At 30.3% G+C, this 18,286-nt stretch overlaps 2 protein-coding genes across 2 annotated transcripts; one reads left to right on the top strand and one right to left on the bottom strand.

Annotated features, from left to right (window-relative positions):
• Positions 1–4,317: 4,317 nt before the first annotated feature.
• On the bottom strand, positions 4,318–6,304 carry OCT59_021459 (uncharacterized protein; the record flags this gene model as incomplete). The annotated part of the gene is made up of 6 exons (XM_066146540.1): positions 4,318–4,521; positions 4,747–4,944; positions 5,021–5,293; positions 5,366–5,664; positions 5,827–6,198; positions 6,268–6,304. The coding sequence occupies 6 exons, from the start codon at positions 6,302–6,304 to the stop codon at positions 4,318–4,320; spliced, it is 1,383 nt and encodes a 460-aa protein (XP_066005667.1).
• A 9,660-nt stretch (positions 6,305–15,964) lies between these two features.
• OCT59_021458 (uncharacterized protein) lies at positions 15,965–16,823 on the top strand (the record flags this gene model as incomplete). Its single annotated transcript, XM_066146539.1, has 4 exons — positions 15,965–16,001; positions 16,064–16,215; positions 16,298–16,435; positions 16,512–16,823. The coding sequence occupies 4 exons, from the start codon at positions 15,965–15,967 to the stop codon at positions 16,821–16,823; spliced, it is 639 nt and encodes a 212-aa protein (XP_066005666.1).
• Positions 16,824–18,286: the final 1,463 nt, after the last annotated feature.

The raw sequence follows: 18,286 nt of genomic DNA, 5'->3' as shown, positions 1-18,286 counted from the left end.
TTGATTATGGACAGAATACCATTACCATTAAATATGAAGAAATCCAACAACAAATTCCTGTCACATGTTCTCAAAAATTGGACCCAACAAAATATACAGTCATTGACCCAGTAGATGAATTAGAATTAGAAGATGAGTTAGAAGACACCATAGCAGTTTCATTTTATAAGACAGAAATAACCCAAAGTACTTTTCAAATCAATGATCGAGAATATCACCCAGGATATTTGGAATATATTAAGCAACAAAGTCACAATAGTACTGGCGTAATTAATAGTAAAGGGCCAGGAAAATGCCTATGTAAAACCCTAGAAGATCGAGAAGTTTGTGATAATTGTCAAATAGTACAAGAAGATTGGAACATTTACCACGTGATGCAAGAATCAGAAAGTTCGAATATATCTAATATTCAATTAGAACCAGAAAAAGTTGTTCCGATTGGAGAATTAGAGGAAAATCAATATCAATCACTTCATCAATTATTAGATAAAAATAAAGACTTATTTGCTAAATCATTGCAAGAGTTAAAACAAACTCCAGAAGGGGAACATATTATTATCACTGAAGAAGTGCCACCTATCAAAAAGCGAGCTTATAGGACAGCACCAAAGGAAAATGAATTTATTGAGAGTGAAATTAATGACATGTTAGAACAAAGGCTAATAGAGCCTTCAACTAGCCCCTGGTCATTTCCAGTAATGGTAGTGAAAAAGAAGAATGGAAAACTTAAGTTTTGCGTTAATTATAAATCTCTTAACAATATTACAAAAAAGGATAATTACCCGCTTCCAAGGATTGATGAATTATTAGATTCTCTACAAGATGCACAATGGTTCACCACTTTAGATTTAGCATCAGGGTATTGGCAAATAAAAGTAAGGGCAGAAGACCAGGAAAAAACAGCCTTTATTACAAAATTTGGGACATACGAATTCAAAGTCATGCCTTTTGGACTTTGCAACGCACCTGCGACATTTCAGCGAACTATGGATAAAGTTTTACAGTGATAAAGGGAAAAGTTCGTTTTAGTTTATCTCATGATGTCATTATATATTCAAAAACTTTTAAAGATCATATTCAACATTTGAAAGAAGTTCTTAATAGAATTCGTAAAGCGAATCTAAGATTAAAAGCAGAGAAATGTCATTTTGCAGCAGCTGAACATCCAATTTTTAGGACATGTTGTAGGAAAAGAAGGTGTTAAACCTGATCCAGAAAAAGTCAATAAAATGGTTAATTACCCAGAGCCTCAAAATATTAGAGAATTACGCAGAGTCCTAGGATTATTCTCTTATTATCGACGCTTCATCAAAAATTTTGCTAAAGTTGCTGATCCAATGTACAAGTTATTAAAAAAGGATACACCCTACGAATGGATGAGTTTACAACAGAAAGCATTTGAGAATTTAAGAGATAAATTAACAATAGCACCGATTGTACAATATCCAGATTTTTCAAAACCGTTCTTTTTATATACTGATGCTTCAATTATAGGATTAGGTGCAGTACTTGCAAAGAAAACTGATAATCAAGAGCATGTGATTGCCTATACTAGTCGAACTTTAATACCGGCGGAAAAGAACTATGCCATCACAGAATTGGAATGCCTTGCGATTGTATGAGCAGTTAAATATTTTCGACATTATCTTTATGGAAGTAAATTTACAATCATCACTGACTATGCAGCGCTTAAATGGTTGTTGAATTCAACAACAGAGAAGATTGGAAAGATGGAAGATTGTCTTATCAGAATATAAATATGACATTGTATATCAGAAAGGAACTAAACATGCGAATGCTGATGCATTCTCTCGTCTTGACTCAACCTCAACCAATAATCACACCAATCCTTCAACCTCACTTAATGATTATGGATGAACAACTATATAATGAATTAATCTTATTTTTAACAACTCTCACTTTTATGGATGGTATAACTAATAAACGGAAAACCCAAATTCAAAAAAACTCAACCCAATATATTTGTCAAAACAATATTTTATTTAGAAAAACAAAGGATGGTATAAGAAAAGTAATTCTATGTGAACAAGTAGAACCTGTTTTATATCACTTTCATACAGATATGAGCGGTGCTCATTTAGGAATAGACGCTATAATTGGAAAAATCAAAGATCGATATTATTGGCCACAATTAGGAGAAGATGTAATAAAAGAATATATAAGAACTTGTGATAATTGTCAAAGAAGAGGACCTACTAATCGGCGAGAAGAACTGATACCAATACCAGTTAAGGGACCATTTCACAGGATAGGAATTGACATTAAAGGACCATTACCGATCACCAGTAGTGGAAATAGATATATTATTGTCGCCATAGATTATTTTACAAAATGGCCAGAAGCAAGAGCGATATCCAATATTAAAGCAGAAACAGTAGCAAAATTTATTTATGAAGAAATTATTTGTAAACATGGAATTCCACAAGAAATTTTATCAGATAGAGGAACATCATTTATGAATAAATTAATTGATGAATTATGTGAAAATTATCAAACTAAGCATCGCCTTACCTTAGCTTATAGACCTCAAACAAATGGAATGGTTGAAAGATTTAATTGGACAATTGGTGAATGTATTGCAAAATTAGTTTAAGATAATAATAAGGAATGGGATCAATTAATCGATGCAGTACTTTTGGCATATCGAACGAAAAAACATAATACTACAGGAAAAACACCATTCTATTTAACTTATGGACGAGAAGCAACTTTACCAATTGATTTAAAAATTCCATCACAAATACCTCAAAATGAAAAAGACCCAATGCAAAGACGAATTTATCAATTAATAGTTGAATTAGAGGAAGAACGAAATGATGTTTCGTTAAGAATTGAAAAAGAACAAGCGAAGCAAAAACAAGTATATGATCAACAAGGAATTTCAGAAAAATTGAAAATAGGAGATCAAGTCTTAGTAGAACGAACGTGGCTTAAAAATAATTTCTCAGCAAAATTAGAAAATAAGTGGATAGGACCTTATTTTATTCATGAAGTGCTTAATGATAATGTTTATAAACTTAGAAATTTAGACGGAAAATTAATTAAACATGTAATTCATGGAAATAGACTTAAAAAATATTACGAGCAAAGATTGAAACCAATAGTTATAGTTTGAAAATAGTGCAAAAGTTTTATTAAAAATAAGAAAATTATTATTGTTCATTACTAATATTATTATCAACGTTATTATTATTATCATTATTATTATCATTATTAATATAATCAGGACCATCAGCAACAAATATTTGATCGTAAGAAGAAGAGGAAAAAGATGAAGATGAAGATGAAGGTATGGGTGAAGAAGACTTGAGCATACTATCGTCAACAACAATCATACCATATTTTTGTATAACACTCATCACGTGATAATATTTAGTTTCAAAATATTTTGTACTATACATAGCGCTTTTGTTCTCCCTTTTTAGTTGTTTTACTTCGCCATTTAAGCCAACAATTTCTTCATCTTGTTGAATAACCTTTTTCTGGGCCTCCCAGCATTCCACTTTGGCGATAGCCCACAGTTCGTTATTGGATTGCGCTTCCTTTTCTTGTTGATGGATTAGCTCTTCTTGTTGATAGAGTAAACCAGATTGTAAAACTCCAAACTCTGTCAAAGTCATAACTTCTTCTTGTAAGGAATTATTTTCAACTTGTAAGGAATCATTTTCAGACTGAAACATTTGAACTTGATCTTGTGTTATTAAATGGGAAAGTAGAAACACCAAGTTAGTCAAAGACTAAGTGAATAAATTGATAGTCCAAAAAAGTTCTACAGGGGAGTCCATTCAAGACTAGATATCCTGGAGGTATAAATACCTGTCTGCAAGTCAAAAAGAGCCAGAGAAATCAACTGTTCAAGAACCGGATAAAGGTCAAAACCCCGTCTGCAGGCTATCCCCATTTAAGAAACATTTTTAGAACCTTGCGTGCAATACACTAGTCGAAATAAGGCAAATCGGCTAAAAATCGGATATCTGATTTTAGGTCGAATTATGGCTGAAATATGTCTGATTTTTACAAAAAAAATATTCCGATTATTATCCGATTGACTGCCAATCAGATGTACTTCAGAACATAAATCGGACATAAATCAGAACTAAATCATACTAAATTCGGACAGTCAATCAGATGTACTTCGAAACTTAAATCGGACATAAATAAGAATTAAATCATACTAAATTCGGAAAATTATTATATATAGAAAATTCGATTTAAATTTATTATCGTTATATATTAATTATCAGAAATATTTATGAAAAAAAAAAATTTAAAATAAATGTGATCGATAGTCCCGCTTCATTTAGCTAAATCATTACCGGCTGCACTTTTTTGACTATCGATTAACACCTCTTCCGTTTCTTCACCATAGTCTTCATCTTCGTCGAAACCACTTCTACTATCGATTTCCGTATCATATATAAAATCCTCTTGCTTGACATATGACCATTGTGGAGCATCTTCAGGGTGCATTCGGTCGAAGTGTTGAACTTCATCATCATACTGGCGAGGTCATTGTAATTTTGCCATTTAAATATCTGCCGAATGTGAGTCGATGATGTTTCGAAGTAAATTTTTTAGCTAAAAAAGACAATATAAATAAAATAAATACAAAATAAAGAAAGGAACGAGTGATATATCAAAGTATAAATATCGAAGTATAATAAATATCGAAGTATAAATATCGAAGTATAAATATCGAAGTATAATAAATATCGAAGTATAAACCTCTTGTGATCGCCAAGAATAATCATAGACGCATACGATCGTCTTATCTGGATTCTCTTCATCTGACTCACTGATTTCCGGCGAGTGGTAAGATCGATTTGCCAACATTTTTAATAATTGGCGTTTTTCATAACCAATTATTCTTTCGTCACTTTTCCTATAAAGATCCTTTGCAGCCTTAATTCGACGCAATTTTTTCTTAAATGATAAATATATAAGAAAATTAGCATAAATCATTAACATGATGATAAAGGAAAAAATTTGACAATTTTACATTTTGTACGCGACTGTTGTTGTGAACTCTGCGACTGTTCTCGTCGCTTTTTCCACTTTTTTTCAGTTGTGTTTGTGATCTTCGCAACTTATGGAGGGCGCTCAACCAGTTCGTCAATTGTGCTACTGAAGGTTTATAATTCGGAAACATCGCCCTTCGAAGTTTGGGAATTAATCTACTGCGAATTTCAACATTTTTTGGATTATTAAACGTTTCGTTATCATCCAAATTGTCATTAGGTTTAATAATTTTGAGGATCATTTTCATTTCAATCTTTAAATCGGAACAATTAGTATAAAAGTATAAAGACTGTACAATTCTGCCTAAAATTACAAAATTACAAACTCTCGCCTCCTTTTCACGTTGTTCTTCTTGTTCTTCTTTTGATTGATTTTTGGCGTAGTGTACCGTTTTCTTTACTTTTTTTGACCCATCCGATTTGAACCGTTTTGCTAACCGTTCTTCTGGAACATCAATAACATCAAGGCTTTCAGATGATGATCGTATCTGGTATTGTTCGAGTTTCGTTTTTAATTTGTTAACCTCTTCTTTCAAGTCGTTATTTTCAGAACTGAATTCTGCGTTAACACCAGCAAGAAATTCGTTATCTTCTCGTAAGCGAGCTATTTCAGTGGCAACGACAGCTGTATGTTTGGTTAATTCATTATTTCATCATTCTAACTGTAAACACTTCGCACGCAAATCAGATACTTCTTGAGATAATCTCCGATTCTCTGTATAAAAATGTAAAATTAACAAAAAAAAAAAATACTAAATCTAACTAACAATATATACACGATACAGACCTGTTGATGCATCATCATCATCGCAGGTAGGTTCATTAGTTTGATATCTGACCGGAAGCCGAAGATTTTTATATCTCTCTTTTGCACTTTGGACTCGTTCATGACTTGGCGCAGCAGATAGTGGTTGAGTATTGGACGAATCTGGAAGCTGAAGATTTTTATATTTCTCTTTTACACTTTGAGCTCGTTCATGACTTGGCGCAGCAGATGGTTGTTGAGTATTGGATGAATTTTTATTGATGTTAGTAGTTTGAGCTCGCTCATGAATTGGGGTGGCAGTTTCTTCAACAGCTTGTTGGATATTGGACGAACTTTTATTGATGTTAGTAGTTTGAGCTCGCTCATGAATTGACGTGGCAGTTCCTTCAACAGCTTGTTGGATATTGGACGAACTTTTATTGATGTTAGTAATCGTTTTATTTCAATTATCACTAGCCAAACCTTTTTCGGTATTTTTATTTTTTCTATTTTGGATCATTATTTTTTTGGTTGCGAATTTTGGCTCATTATTTTTTTATTTTTTTTTTGGTTGCAAAGAGTATTAGACATTAAAACTCTAAAAAGAAAAGGTTGGTGAGAAAAAATGAAGTTTTATTTAAAAAATTAAACTTTAAGAAACTTTCGCCATCATACTGATCGAATAGTCTATTTTATTATTAATATTATTAATCGAACGATTTGAACGCAAATCAACATCATGTAATATTTATAATTTAAGTGATAGTTGATGATTTTAATAAATTTAATATAATTTAAGTATTATATCGACAATTAAATTCTAAAAAGATTAAACTCTAAAAAGAAAAAGGTTGGTGAGAAAAAATGAAGTTGTTTAAAAAATTAAACTTTAAGAAACTTTCGCCATCATACTGATCGATCGAATAGTCTATTTTATTATCAATATTATTAATTGAATGATTTATATTTATAATTTAAGTGTAGATTGATGATTTTAATAAATTTAGTATTACATCGACGCAGTTGATGATTTTATTCTAATTTAAGTATTTTAAACGAATTATATTGATATTATTGATATATTATTAACAATTAACTTTATTTCGAAAAACGTTCACAAAAATGACGAGAAAAAGATCATTATCAAGTATACTCAATGAAGAATCAGATTCTAGACCTCATGCCATACCTTCATCACGTATACAAAGAACCAGATCAGTGTCAAATATAATTGACGAAGAATCTTCAAATCAATCTTATCCTACATCATCACGTATTGGAAGGTTAGTTGTATGTAATTGTTCTGAATGTAATGGACGATTAGTAAATCCTTGTACGAAAACTATCCATGAAATTAACCAAGATTCAGAGGATGATGATTCAGAAAGAACAGAAGTACATCTAACTGATGAAGCTGAATTGCCTAGTGACGAACCATACGAAAGTGCCTCAATATCAGATAAACCACGAATGAGAGAATCGGAAGCTGAATTGCCTAGTAGACAACGATCAAGAAAATATGTTCGACCAGTTATAATTGCTGAATTAGGAGATATAGTAGATGATAAATCTTCTGAATCTTCTGAATATACTACGGAGGAAGATGCAAATATCGATGATAGAAATGAATCATCCGATAATGAACCATCCAATGATGACGAATACCACGAAATTTTTGAAGATTATTCATGTCCACCTTTCGAACCATTTCAAGATTCTGATACTGAACAATCAATAAATAACCGGTTCTTATGGATATTATTATGGATTATGAGCTTCTGAACCAGGTTTAACTTACCAGAAACAGCTACAGATTCATTGATAAAATTCTTGAAGCTTGTTCTAACAGAAATCGGTAGTCCTGATTTTGACACATTTCCTGACACTTTATATCTAGCAAGAAAAGCCCTTAATCTTGAAGACCAGTTTCATAGTTTTGTGACGTGTTCCAAATGCCACAAATTATACAACAAACAGGAAATAAAAAGTTTTCTCCAAAATGAGCAACCTGCCATCATGAAGTGTTGCCATGTTGAATTTCCTAATTCGATAACTAGAAGATTAAGGTTGTGCCAAACACCTTTGGCACAGAAAACAACATTGTTAAATAACCAAATTTCAATCAAACCTGAATTATTATTTCTGTTTGTGAGTATTAAACAGCAATTGGAAGCAATGTATCGTTAACTTAACTTTGAAAATTCTCTAAGGCATTGGATAAATCGTCAAACTTTCGATAATATCCTAACTGATATATACGATGGTGAAGTTTGGAAAACTTTTAAAGAAACGACAGATGAAAGTTCAAATATTTTTTTCCGATCTGATGTTGCTGATTCGCACCTCAGATTGATTTTGAATTTGGATTGGTTTCAACCCTTCGATGGCACAATCCACAGCACTGGAGTAATATACGCTGCAATCGGTAACCTTCCGAGGAATGTCAGATTCAAGCGCAATAATATCTTGATTCTTGGCTTATTACCCGGCCCAGATGAAGTAAGTTTACATAAGATTAATCACTATCTGGCGCCAATCATTGATGAGTTGAAGTCACTTTGGGAAGGAGTGACATTAAATCAAATGTATGAATGTCAAGAAGGAAAAAGAATTTGCGCAGCTCTGATTCTTGTTTCATGTGACATACCGGCTGCAAGAAAAATTTGCGGACATATTTCCGCTTTGGTGTCGTGTCATAGATGCGAAAAGAAGGCGAATTATGAAAATCGGCAGCATAATTTCGCTGGGATAAATGAAATGGACGAATGGTTTACTTGCCGTGATTCGGCTCAACATCGTCAAGATGCTATAGGATGGAGACGCTGTAATTCGGACGCAGCAAGAAAACGATTTGTAAAGCAAACTGAAGTTAGATGGTCCGAATTATTGCGTCTACCATATTTCGATCCAATTCGGTTCATTACAATCGACCCGATGCACTGCTTGTTTCAGGGCATCACAAAATGGATTGTAAGAAGACTTTGGATCGAAAATGGCGTATTAACAACACATATTTTGAAAACAGTTCAGAAAAAAATGGATGAATTTAAAGTTCCAGCTGACTTGGGTCGAATCCCGGGAAAAGTCGATTGTGGAGATGGGTTTTCAAATTTTACTGCGGATCAATGGCGAATATTTTTTACAATATATGCAACCATCAGGAAATTTTATAGCGCGAAAAATTGCGTAAGTTTATGATTTTGTAAGTTTATGAAAGTTTATGGCATAATATTTCGAAAAATTTCAAAATATTACGTAAGTTTACAATTTCGTAAGATTTATGTGATATTACGGTTAAAATATTACGTAAGTTTACAATATCGTAAGATTTACGCAATATTACGGTCAAAATATTCTGCAAATTTACGAAACTGTAAACCTGCGTAATATTACAGTTGAAATATTTCGAAAATTTACGAAACTGTAAACCTGCGTAATATTACGGTTGAAATATTTCGAAAATTTACGAAACTGTAAACTTGCGTAATATTACGGTTGAAATATTTCGAAAATTTACGAGACTGTAAATCTGCGTAATATTACGGTTAAAATATTTCGAAAATTTATGAGACTGTAAACCTGCGTAATATTACGGTTGAAATATTTCGAAAATTTACGAGACTGTAAACCTGCGTAATATTACGGTTGAAATATTTCGAAAATTTACGAGACTGTAAACCTGCGTAATATTCCGTTTCGAAAATTTACGAGATTGTAAACTGCGTATGCAGTAGAACGTATACAAGGGGCATGCGATACTATTGAATAATCAAAAATAATATAAACACCTTTTCTTTTATATAAACACCTTTTTTTTTAAGTTTGGGAAAGCAAATTTATTTTTATTTACGAATTTTTTATTATTTACAATTTTTATGTTAAAAATTAAAGTAAATTCTAATTTTTATTATAACTTAATAAAAAAATATACATTTGATACTTGTTCGCTACTATTTTATAAAATAGTACTCAGGCTGTACGGCGTGGACGTCAGTATCAGTTACAGCCCAAAAAAAACGTGAGTCTCCAGCCGATATTTGGTACGGACTGGGCCTAGCTACTCACTTAATAAATAAAAAAATAAAAATAATTATCTTCTACGATACGTAGGTAAGTTTCTCCTTCTCCTACGATCGTCACGCGTATCTAAAATTGATCAAATTTATCAAATTTAAAATGTGAACGTAAAATAGAATGTAATATTAATTATAAAATTTTATTATAGTATAATTACCCGGCCTCTCCCAAAATCTCGTTCTAAATTCACGATAATATCTTTGGCCGGTACGCGTCCACAGCCGCCGCCCAGGCCGATCAGGGGTACCATTACGATAAAGGACATAGTTCTAAATATCAAAATCAGTTTGAATATTCGGTAAATACATTTAATTTAAATGAATGTAATTTTATTTATTTACTTACATGGTAATCCCTGACGAGGTTCCTCCACTTTTGGCTGCACTGTTGCCCGGAAACCCTCGTTCGAAATATTCTATTTATTCTGATTCAATTAAATGGATTGGTTAATTTGAATTTAAATTCTTTTTTAAAGAAAATTATAGATATTAGTCATATGAACCTATTGGCAACAGAGTCCCAAAAATCATGGCGGCTTTTACCATTAATATTATGGTAGGCGCGGTTTCTGTCGCGGCGTATGTCGACAAGTTCGTCCATCATAGCCCAGTTCCAATGGACGTTATAGGAACGACGACGTGTTTGGCGAGGCATTATTAGATTTGATTTTATTTTTATAATTTGATTTTGGGATGAGTAAAAATTTGAAAGAAAGTCGTAAAATGTCACTTTAAATAAAATTTGAACAATACCTCTTTGGTTTGATTTTATTTCTCGTTTCAATTAAAATTTAATTTATTAAACTTTTCATCATTAAACATATTAATTAAATCTCATGCGGATATGGATTATCTAAATATAAATATCATGATTCTAAATATAGATATAAATCACTTAATTTATTTTAATTTTTTTTTAAAAAAAATCTTAGTTTGATTTCAATTAAAAATAATTAAAAATCATGTACATGTTTTGGTTATTTAAATATAAATATCAATATATTATATTTAAAAATAAAACAATTTATTATTAGCACATTCTATTGAATTTTTAAAAAAAAATCATCAATATATCATATTTAAAAATAAAACAATTATATTCTGATTAAATATTTTGCGTACATTTCTTAAAAAAATCATAAAAAAAATCTTGTACGTCGTACATGCAATTACTAAATATCATCCCCTTGTGATAAATAAAAAATTACGCAACACAAATTCAACACAAACTCAACACAAATTTAACAAATTTAACGAAATTTGGCCAAAATTAACAAATTTTTTACCAGAATTATTAACACAAATTGAACACAAATTTCAGTCACGATTTACGCCCATGTTGTTAATAATTAAATAAATAAATCTGCATTTTATTTATGATATGGAAAACGTGACCATAAATTCTTTTAAGGATATAATTTTATTAAAATAAATCAAAACTCCTATATCAAGTGACTAAAAAATATATTTATTTACGAAATATTCATTTTGTTTATCAAATCGGGGTACTATGTGAACGACACCATGTATAGACTCTATAGCTACAAAGTTATATAATTCTATCAATTTTAAGTGAGGACATCCATATAAATATGGGTTCCTTTTAGATTTAAAATCGTACCATTGAATTAATGCGAGATTTAGCGGTGGGTCTGTTAATACTTCTGCTAACAATAAGGCCTATAAATAATAAATATTTATTAATACTTTTATAATAAATTATTACATAAATTGGAAAAATACCTGTCCATAACAAAGTCCTTTGTCTGATATATAATCATTTGATTCTTCAGAATCCATTGAAATAGCTATGTCGCTAAACCATACTTTATTATGATACCTGTTTGTGGCACGCATTATGGCACCATTTTCCAGTGTTACCGATCCGTATATGTTTATTCGGGTTTCACCAATAATTGTGAAACCATTAAGTAAATCTAGATATGAATCCAGACAACTTATAAATCTAGCAAAACCAGTCTGCATTTTATTGTCTACGGAATCTTTTTTTTCATTAAAAAATGTATTTGCATCTTGTAAAGAGAATTCAAAGAGTCTTGCAGAAAATTTACAAGTGCGAGGTGTTTTTGCCGGATTCACTGAATGTTGAGACATTCTAATAGATATTGCTTGACGTTTTATCTATTAATTTAATTTCCATCTTAAGTTATATAATAAATATATACAATAAATAAAATTTTCAAATACTTACAGTTCGTAAAATCTGAGGTTCGACATCTTTTTTATTGCTAATTCGGTAGGGTATTTTAACGAAATATTTGTGAAGACTTTCGTAAGTTTCTGTAGTATAGCCATTTATTGCGCCATAAGATCGTATTGAGTCAATAATATGATAAACCCATGAATGCAATTTAGGTAACTTCAAATTGGAAGGAGAAACAAATTTAAAAGCCTTGACAAACATCCGGGCCCATCTATGTATTGCATTCTAAAACTTAAATGTTAATTTAATTTATTTAATTTAAATTTTCAATTTTACTAAAATTTTAATACATACATTAAATTTCTCCAAGTCACTTTCACTAAATTCTTCATATCTACTTAAAATATACATTTCATTCCAATATTCGTACAATTTCGTAAGATCATCATTATTTACAAAATTATCTACTTCATTGTTATTTTCATCATATAAATTATCAATAACAAATATCATGACTTTCATCAAACTTCGATATTCATTAGCAGTTAATCTTGCAATTGACTGCAGTCCATTGGAAAAAATTTTAATGGCGGGAAAACGTGGGATTGCTGCTAGACGGCGATCTACTTCTTCAACTAATTTATTACCATTAACATGTTGCAATTTTAAGATATCGCACGTGAAGATAATTTGATAACGAAATAAACCTAAATCTAAATGATGCATTCTGTCAGGAACAGTAGCCAAGTAGATATTTATATTCCTTGATAATATAAATATTTATAATTAATAGATATATATGTTATTATAATTATTTCTACTTTTGCATACTTACGGTAAATCCCAAAAAAAATTATGTACAGATTCTATGCAAACAGATCTTTGTGTATCATTTTCAAAATGTTTACGCATTTCATCAGCGAGTTCTTAGTATTACATCGTTAACCGATAAGTCTATATTTGCAAGATTTTCCCTTTTAACTAAACAGGAGTGACATGGAAAGTTTGAATTGGAGGATTTATAAACTAAACAAAAACTTGCGGCCTCCGGCCAATCTGCAATAATAGTTGAAACTCTAGGATAAAACCAGGTATTTTCATTATTTATAAAAAGGTCTATACCATCTTTTAATAAAATAATAGGTTCTAGTAAATGACGTAAAGATTTATGAAAGGTATCACGAACCAGATCTTTATTTGCAGCTTCTAAAATTGGTAAATATCCCAAAAGTTGCTTTGCATCCTGTTTATTACGACGCCATATTGGGATATTACCTAATGTAATATATATTGGATGCAATTGACTTTTTCCTAATGTATCTGTAGTTGTTGCATCTGAATATAAAATAATTGATAATAATTTGGAACCAGTAGGTAAGGATTCTTGCGTAGTTTTCCACCATTTTCCAGTGTTTTGTTCACTGTAAATACTTTCTCTATTATACTATAAAATAATATAAATAAATTAAAATAAATATTATTTAAATTATTGAATTAACTAATATTTACTATTTACCTCATAGTTTTCGTAAGATAGCGCAAAATTTTGTGTTATGTCAGGAACAGTTAAGATATTTTTGATGCACTGTATTAAGTTTTGATAATAAAGAAAATAATCTTTATCTTTATGTTTTGTTATAAGAACTTTACTAAATTCTAAATTAGAAAACTTCATATTACTCATAAATGCTCGTCCCTGTTCGATATTTTTTGGTAATGGTGATTCTGTAAGATTTGAATGTTTATTAAAAAAACGTATTATTTCATTACCACCTTTATTGTTTATTTTATATTTCGTTACTAATAACATTAGATCTTTATAAGCATCATTAGGAAATTCTGTGCAAGTTTTGGTATTGAGATTTTTGGGTTCTTCAAAAATTTCAGGCTCTTCAGATGAATCTAATATATTTTCAAAGTTACTATCTTCAAGGCTCATCTCTGATATTGCACTTCCAATACTGTCAAATGACATATTTTGTACATTATTATCATCATTCACCTAAAATTATAAACCAAAATGAGTTAGTATAATTTGAACTTTTTCTTTAAAAAGAATAATCTGGAATAACATAATTACCTCAACTTTATCATTTTCATATTCACTACTTAGATTACTTCTTGTATCCATTTCACTGCTATATTTTTCACTATCATTATTATCATCATCATCTTCTACTTCTACTTCTACATTTTTTAAGCATTTTTGGGCGTGTTGAGTATATGCAAAGCGTTGACTGAATATTCGTATACAAAGGGGGCATTTGAAACTCATGTTACTAAATTAACGCGTCAAATTTGATGAAAAGTATCAATTCACTATTTAATTTATATGAGATTATGTGTGCTAATAAAATTATATTGCAAATTCATTGTAAAAATTTAATGAATTAATTGAATGGATTACAATTGATTGAGTTATTTGAATAGACACGACTACGCAAATTTACGCATTAATAAATGGAACTGGCTGTAAGAATCTGGTGGCTAATATCGCGGAATCATTCGCAATTTTACGCATTATAGCAAAATTTAAAATATGCGAAACACTCAGCAATTTTGCTGTCGGGAACTTGCCGAGTTCGTGGATTGGCAAATCTAAAAATAAATGTAACAAGTCTATGATGTACCATATAAATATTGTTTATTATTTTATTTACTATTTCAATTTGCCGGCAACCTGCCAAGTGAATCTGACAGCAAAAGTGCTGAGTGTTTCGCATATTTTGAATTTGCTGTAACGGGCTGTAAGAATTCGGATGGCTTATTCAATCGGCTAATCATCTGATAATCAGCCGCAAATTTATTGGCTTAACACGGCAAATTACTTTTACAATAATGGACGGATGATCAGCCACAAATTTATGCGATAATCAGGTTATAAGCGCTCAAGATCACTATCAATCTGATCAGCCAAATGAGTTCACTGGCTGCAACTTTTTTTTTCCATGCATAAAAGCCCCAACATGTGTAACATGTTATTTTTTTATAAATTGGATTTGATTAATATTTCGATTGTACTATGTGCTTTTACGAGAGTTTTTTTTTAAAGTTCTCTTATGAAAGTGTTACAATATTTTTTCGTAATATCACGATGCAAAATTTTTGCATTAGTACATTCATTTTTCGTAATATTTCGCATTAGTTCATCCATTTTTCGCAATATTTCGCAAGTTTTTTTTCTTTTTAGTATAGAATGGCGGAAATTACCTTATGACAGCTTGCCTCCTTTTTCTGAATTTCTGATTCATGTATTTCCCCCTTTTTCCTCATCCTTTTCGAATTTTCTAGTTCACCTTTTTCTCATATATTTCCTCTTTTTTCTCATATATTTCCTCCTTTTTCTCATATTTTCGTTTCAAATTTATTATCATAATGGCTACAAAGCGTGGCGAAAACGAAGAATTGACGATAATAAAAGATTTTCAAAACGTAGTACTGAGGGTAGCGAAGCTGAGAAGCGAGTGAGAATATCCGATGATAGTGTTGATGGTATATACTGACATAATATGTATCATATTCTTTATAAAAGAAATTATATAATATATAGTTAAATTATATTTTATTGTTAAAGTTAATAAAAAAACAATAGAAAAACTATTAAGAACCAATTCGCAGATAATTTCTAAGCTTGAAGTTCTTATCACCGGACAAAAAAATCTCGAAACCCGTCTCTCGAGCATAGAAAAAAAGCTCAACGATAATAACAAAAATAATAATAATACAATAGATCCGGAGTATGTAAAGGTAATAAAGATGAATATTATTTAATGTAAACCTGAAATGCTAACCTCGTTTGATTAGGAGCTCGTTAAGAAGGTGTCGAAAATTTTATTTGAAAATTTTGTTTATCCTTCGCAAGACGAAAGTACAAACTCGCTACCGAAAAATATTTAAAAGACGAAAATCCGGAATTTACGCGCCAGTTCAAAAAAAATCAATGGATTATTTTTTTCGAAAAAAAAATTGCCCCGACTGTAAGTTAAAGCAATTATGAATTTTATTAAATTTCATACTAACATTTTTTTTTAATAGTTAGTACAACAACATAGAAGCATACGAGGGACGTTCACGTCTACAGGAGTTAAAGACGTTATGTATTCTGTTTTCGAAGCGACTGGGCATAAATTACCGTCTATTAACACTCAGGCTAGTCCGTCAAAGATTCAGGAATGGAAGAGTAAGGCGGAGGTGAAAAGATGTTACAACAACCTATTTAAAAAGGTTAAAGATGGGCAACCTACGACATATATGTCGCTGATAATTCGATAAGTTGCGAAAAGAAAATAAAAATCCCTCAAAAACACAAATAGCGTATGCGATTAGCATATGTGAAACGTACTTAAATCCTAATAATCAAAACATTCAAATGAGCGAAAGTATAATGAAGTCAAAGATAATCAACAACTTAGTAAGTTTTTAATTTACAATTTGCAAAATGTGAATTATTTGAATTACAGTTTATTTATTTATTTATTGATTTTTAGCAAAAGTTGGAAAATAGGGATAAATTTACACATTCGGACGATGATTCTCATGATGGTAATGATGTAGACGATGGTGGTGATAGAGCAGCTGACGATAGAGCAGGTGCGGCTGATGATGATGTGACTAATGATGGTAGGCCTAACGATGGTGCGGCTAACGATGATGCGGCCAACGATGGTACGGCCAACGATGGTGTGGCCAATGATGGCATAGCTGACGATGATATACTTTCTATTGACTCTTATAACACGGAGGAGGAAGGTCGGTATGTAAATAGTTTATTAGAGAATTATGGGTTGCATAAAAAATAAATATTATTTTTTATATATATCACACGTAATAGCATTTTTTTTACCATAATTAATATAGTTTTAATAAATAAAATGGTTATTAATTCTTAACAACACGGGTGTGACATAAATAAATCGTGGCTGAAATTTGTGTTCAATTTGTGTTCAATTTGTGTTGATAATTCTGGTAAAAATTTGTTAATTTTGGCCAAATTTCGTTAAATTTGTTAAATTTGTGTTGAGTTTGTGTTGATAATTTTTAATTTATCACGAGGGGATAATATTTAGTAATTGTGCATATACAATTTCTGTGATTTTTTAAAATGCGGATTTCCGTAATTTTACGATATCGTATTTTCTGGCCAATCAAATTAGGCTGATCCTTGCATGTGATTTAATCATTTAATCATTTAATCATGCACGCGTTTTTGTCTTATTTATTTTTGTTTCTTATTTCTTTATTCTTTTGTTCAATATTTTTAATTTTTTTGTCTCTTCTTTCTATTATTTCTTTAATTATATACAATATATTTACATATATTTCATAATTTATTGCTTTGCAGGTATAGAAATATTTGTTTATTAATACTAATTATTTTCATTTTTTTTTACCTCTTTGTTATTTTGTATTGTAATACTAACAATAATATCCATGTTTCCTTTATTCCTTTTTACTTGTACTTTAATACTAACGATACTAACAATACTAACAACATGTTTATTTTTTCCTTTCTCTTTATTTCTTTATTCTTTTGTTCAATTACTTTGCAGGTATAGAAATATTTATTTATTAATACTAATTATTTTAATATTAACGCATTTTTTTTTACCTCTTTGTTACTTTATGTCGTAATACTAACAATACTATCTACGTTTCCTTTATTTCTTTTTACTTGTACTTTAATACTAACGATAATATCCATGTTTCTTTTACTCTTTTTACTGTTTCTTTAACTCTTTTTACCTTAATACTAACAATAATAACAATATTTCTTTTATCTTTATATCTAATACTAACGTTACTATAGCTGTTTCTCTTCTTTTTACGTCTAATAATATTGTTACTCTACTCTTTCTCTTTTTTACTTTTATGTATTCTGTATATATTAATAAATACTTGTAATTTTTTATGATTATATCTAATAAAACATACATTATATAAACTTATAGTACAGAAAATGAAGTATTATTTATCGAAATATTTTGAAATATTACGAAATATTAAGTTGTGTAAAATCACAGAATATTACGAATCGTCAAATTATGGAACATTACGCATCATAGAATTTCGAAATATTTTAAAAAGTTGCGAAGTATTACGCAGTAAAATTACGGAATATTACGAATCGTAAAATTACGAAGCCTTGCATACAGTAATATTTCGAAATATTTTAAAAAGTTACAAAATATTACGCTTACGCAAACTTGCGGCAGGTCTGAAAACTTACGAAATATTATGTAAAATTACGAAATATTGCGAACCG

The sequence above is a fragment of the Rhizophagus irregularis genome, chromosome 30 (assembly GCF_026210795.1).
Source record: "Rhizophagus irregularis chromosome 30, complete sequence".
In the NCBI taxonomy this organism is placed as follows: Eukaryota; Fungi; Glomeromycota; class Glomeromycetes; order Glomerales; family Glomeraceae; genus Rhizophagus; species Rhizophagus irregularis.
The sequence above is the reverse complement of the archived record's forward strand: the minus strand, read 5'-3'. Positions and strand labels throughout refer to the sequence as shown.